The sequence below is a fragment of the Gymnoscopelus braueri genome, assembly GCF_963280865.1.
Source record: "Gymnoscopelus braueri genome assembly, chromosome: 7".
In the NCBI taxonomy this organism is placed as follows: Eukaryota; Metazoa; Chordata; class Actinopteri; order Myctophiformes; family Myctophidae; genus Gymnoscopelus; species Gymnoscopelus braueri.
The window spans coordinates 37983095-37987900 of record NC_137608.1 but is presented as its reverse complement, the minus strand read 5'-3'; the positions used below and the strand labels follow the sequence as shown (position 1 = coordinate 37987900).

The 4806-nt window shown below is 39.8% G+C and overlaps 1 protein-coding gene across 1 annotated transcript in view; it reads left to right on the top strand.

Moving 5' to 3' along the window:
• Positions 1-4143, top strand: part of pebp4 (phosphatidylethanolamine binding protein 4) — a 64784-nt gene extending 60641 nt beyond the window's left edge. Inside the window, exon 7 of the mRNA XM_080433214.1 lies at positions 3797-4143. Within this exon, the coding sequence (XP_080289340.1) occupies positions 3797-3888 (92 nt within the window). The 3' untranslated portion in view covers positions 3889-4143. The remainder of the gene's footprint in view (positions 1-3796) is intronic.
• Positions 4144-4806: the final 663 nt, after the last annotated feature.

Sequence of the window (4806 nt, the reverse complement as noted above, 5' to 3'; positions counted from 1 at the left end):
CCCATTGTAACTTTGATCAGGAAAAGCTGATGACCAATGTCAAATAATGTCCCCATTACCTCCACTAAAGTTAAATCCGTCACACAAACAATTCCCTTATATATTTAAATTTGGCTGTCCCCTGGCCTGGCCAGATTCCTGGTCAAGCGCTCACTAGAATGCAGCTTCTTGCTCTGGTCACCCAGGAGAGGGTGGGGATGTGCAGAGGTGGGACATTATCTTCGCGGAGCATAGGCCAGAGGGGCCATGGCCTATCATAAAGGCAGGTCACATAACTCCATTGCCCCCCCGCTTGATTTTCACAGCCTTGTCTGCAGGCTATCCTCATTCACAGTGAGAACAATTGGAAATATTCAGGTACTCCTCAACTTCGACCTATTATTCATCAACGTCCACAGCTGAGCTCAGAACACAGCTTGACCTTGCGGCCACTCAGGCACACAGTGTCAGTTTCTTTTAGGCTAAAGATGGAGGTCGAATCAGCATGGGAATGTTCAGGTAGATGTTAGGTTTACACAGCAGCCTCTGCTTTACAGGTACAGGTTGAATTAAGCTCTAATGCAGTAATTGACCTGTCAAGAAATAGCAGTTTTTCCAGACTGTCTCCTTTAGAGAATAAGCAGGGATGTGATCAGGAATAAAAATGCAGAAACAACCCCCCCCCCTCTCTCTCCCCCCCCCCCCCCCTCTCCCCCCTGAAAAGTCAAATCCCTACACAAGGTATTTAATCTCAAACATATATGAGCCTTTTTGAAAAATGTTGTGTAGCATCGGGTGGTGATAATGCTGGGTGTGTATGGTACCAGGAGAGTATCTTTCTCCTCCCAGATCTCCTTCGCGCTGCTGGAGGATGTAGGAATCGTGGCTCCCTGATGGCAAAAACAGCCATGGAGAAGTCCTGTAAAGCAGCTGCACTGAGAGGTCAACAGGAGTGATGTTTCTATCCAGTCACAGCTAAGCTAGACCCCTCACTGTGGAACTGTTCCCTCTGCAGATTTGGATCTTTTCAATAGTTGGCTCTCATTTCAAAAGATTAATTTCCTACACTATCCTACAGCAGCTGTTAATGCAGTTATGCTGCACAAGGAAATACCAGATCATCCAGTGATTTTTTTTGTTAGATGAATTCTGCAACCTTCCCATACAATAGAGAGTAGGATATTGTCTTTTATGCATGGCCAAATACTGTATTTGAACAAAATGAAACACACACACACACACACACACACACACACACACACACACACACACACACACACACACACACACACACACACACACACACTCACTCACTCACTCACTCACTCACTCACTCACTCACTCACCCACTCACCAGGATTCATTGAAGTTCACAGTTTTAAAGCACGCAAGGTTTTGTCTTGGAATGCCGATAATGAATTTGTCTTAAAGCGAGTGGGGAGCTGCAGGGAACGGGGTGCTTGTCAAAATCTATGAAGTGATATTGTCATACCAGCCGGATGGCCGTCTGGTGTTTGTTTAAAAGGGGAGGGGAAAAAAACAGTCCAGGCGACTGAATCATATCTTCTTGCCAATAAGTCCTTGCGTTCCCACCTCCATCGCTCCATCGTTACAGCAACATGTTTTATTTTCAGCAGTGCTGTTCTCAGTGACTCACATCCCCAAGCCGCGTGCTGCTCCGTTCGGCCTCCTACCCCCTTAAACACAGACCAAGTGGTCATTAGAAATGCACTTTGAGATGCATTCAGTAATTGCACTCACAACATACTAAATATATCTAGTCAAATGTGATGGCGTGTTTAGGAAGACAGGTTAGATTGTTTCTAATAAGACATGTTTATTTTTAATGACCAGAAAATGAATAGAATTAGTTTTCTCCTTCATTCTTAATTCTTTCCAATTATATGCAAAAGCGGTATTACTAGAGAGTTAAAAACAAACCTTGGTTTAACGTCATTGGTAAGACTTTATATTTATATGTTTTTTTAAGTCGGATCTATAATGCATTATAACGCACTTATAAGCAGGGTCCCCACGGTCATGAAATTCCTGGAAATATTTTGAAATAAAAAATAAAAAAAATCCAGTACTGGAAAAGGTTTGGAATTGATCAAAGGTCCTGGAATTTATCAAGGGTCCTGGAAAAATATTTGGCTATGCATTGTTTTTGGCTATTGATTTTGTTAACACAAAACATTTTCATAAACATGTATAACATTACACAAAATATGTAACATAAGTAGTTTTTCGCCGAACGGGCTGTGTGATGGCAGCCTAATGTATGTCTCAATTGTTAGGTTGCACTGCATAGGGTGCCAGGTTGGTCACGTGATAAAAATAACAGAGCTACAAGCTCACAACGTGCTGCAGCGTGATGAGTAGTTAGCTTGTAGAGCTGTTTGTTTGTCACGTGACACCAACCTGGCAACTTGTGCAGGTTGTGTGTTTGCTGTCCCAACAAACAATTGCGAGCAACATGTGAATAGTCGGTGAAGCGTAAACGAACGCAGTTAAAATATATCGGTTGAACTAGTAGTATGATCCACAATGCCAGGGAAATGTTTGTTTAATACTTTGTGGCTTACAAATTAAAAGTTTAAAGACTGGGTAAAGCGAGAAGAGGACCCGAATAGAGCTGGCTGCAAGTTATGCCACAAATCTTAGCCGGATACTGTACTGTTCCTAAAATAAATGGCACTTTAAGTTTACCACTCTTGATTTGTTTGTTACATAATTATGTTCATCCCTCCTCGTGTCTGACAGTATCCTCTTGTTGAAAACGTAATAGGAAAAACATAGGAAAACCTACAACAAAAGTGTAATTTAAAACATCCTTGCATCCTTCATTACTTTTAAATTCATAAATGGGGCAAATGCAAGGCAATATTATTTAAAAAAATAAGTCATACGGATGCCATAATGAGTCTTGTATTCCAGTGAGCTATGCCCTAATTTTGCACGACATTTTGAATGGAATTGTATTCTATATTCTATGCTTTATTTTTGCTACACTGCCTATCTTTGGGCATTTTACATAGGAGTAAGAGACACATTATTGCGCTGAATGATTGTTATGGAAAAGTTTTGGAAATTGCTAAAAATGTGTGGGGACCCTGTATAAGGCATTATAATACTTGTTATACATGTTTATAATTATGCATAACACCTTATAACAAGGTTTATGAAGTATAAGTGCTGGTCATAATGCATTATAAACTGTGGAACTGTGGAAAAGTGGAACAGCACATTATAACTACCAGGTAACACTTGACTTAAAGGTCAGGACTATAATGCATTATAATCACATTTATTATGCATTATAATGCACTTATAGTGCTCCATAACACTAACACTTTTTATAAATGTTTATAATTATGCATAACAACTTATAATAAAGACACTTTATAACTAACTAAGTTACGGTAGTTATAATGTGTTGTTCCACTGAGCTTATAATGCATTATAACCAGCACTTATAATACGTTATAAATGTTATAAGTTGTCATACATGATTATAAATATTTTTAACAAGTGTTATAATGCCTTATAAGTGCATTTATAAATGTGATTATAATGTATTATAGATGTGTTACCAAATCATTTAAAGGAAGTCCTCTTCCGTCACTATGTATTTTATTTTTATTTTAATCATTTTTTAACCAGGTAAGTTAATTGAGAACCAGATCTTACAATAACCACCTGGGACACATGGCAAAAAGACTAAACAAAATAACAATAAAACATAATTATAATTATAAAATGTATTAAAAAATAAATGTAATCTATTTAAAAGGACATTTCTCTGTGGTTATGCTAGGTAATTGGGACCCACAAGCCTTCATTGAAAAGTTTGACCTGGGAGTGCCAGTGGCTGCCGTGCAGTTCCTCAGCCAGAACCACAAAGACTGACGAGGATGCTCAACGTGGTTTGCGTCATCACCTCGTCATTACCTCGTAATTCACAGTGGCGAAAGAAGCCAATTCATAACTGTGCTGCTTAAGTAGTAGTATGGTAGATATCACATATGGGGGTATGATGGGAATGATAAATAATTCTATGCACTTGATCTGAAATAAATTGTTGCTTGAATGCGTCTTAATCTGTCGATTTGTTACTTTTAGCCTTTGAATGCAAAAGATACTGTATTTCCTTATGCTGTTGCGTCATCTAACTACGTTTAGTTGTAGCTTTTTGTTTATCATTGTCACCTGACCTTGGGCTCTGGGTTTGGGGAAATTGATTTTGACCTCACTGGGGCTTTCTTATTAGTTTCCGACCACTGTCATGAAGAGAGGGAAGAGAGCCTGATATCACAACTGAGCGTGGAAAGAGTTGAGTCTAATTCAGGGGAGGAAACACGTCAGGGCCAAAAAAAGGAAGTGGGAGGTGAAACCGAGACCGCAACACAGCCGGAAGCCACAGTGGAACTTGAACCAAAATACACTTCAGCGTGTCAGGACAAGGGGGAGGGGCCATAGGGCCTTGTGTTGTAGGTATAAGGAACATGCTGTTTGTCAAATTGTTTATCATCTTTCCACTGACCATTTTGGGTGGACAGGAAGGATTCTGAGTAAGTGTGTTGTCTGAAAGAGATAAGTCTAAAATGAAAGTTGCTCTTTCTGGAAAAAAGTATCCTCAAAGTGTCCTTGAATTTAACTTTAGCATGATGAACCCATTTTGAACTTTAGGCGGTTGCATAAGGGTCCCACCTGGCAGGTCTGTAGAGGATGGTGTGGATAAACTTTTCAACCCTTTGACTAGGAGGTACACTTTTCAGACATCTGCAGGTCTTTGTAGAGGGTGGGTCAGTGTACCCCCCCATGAGG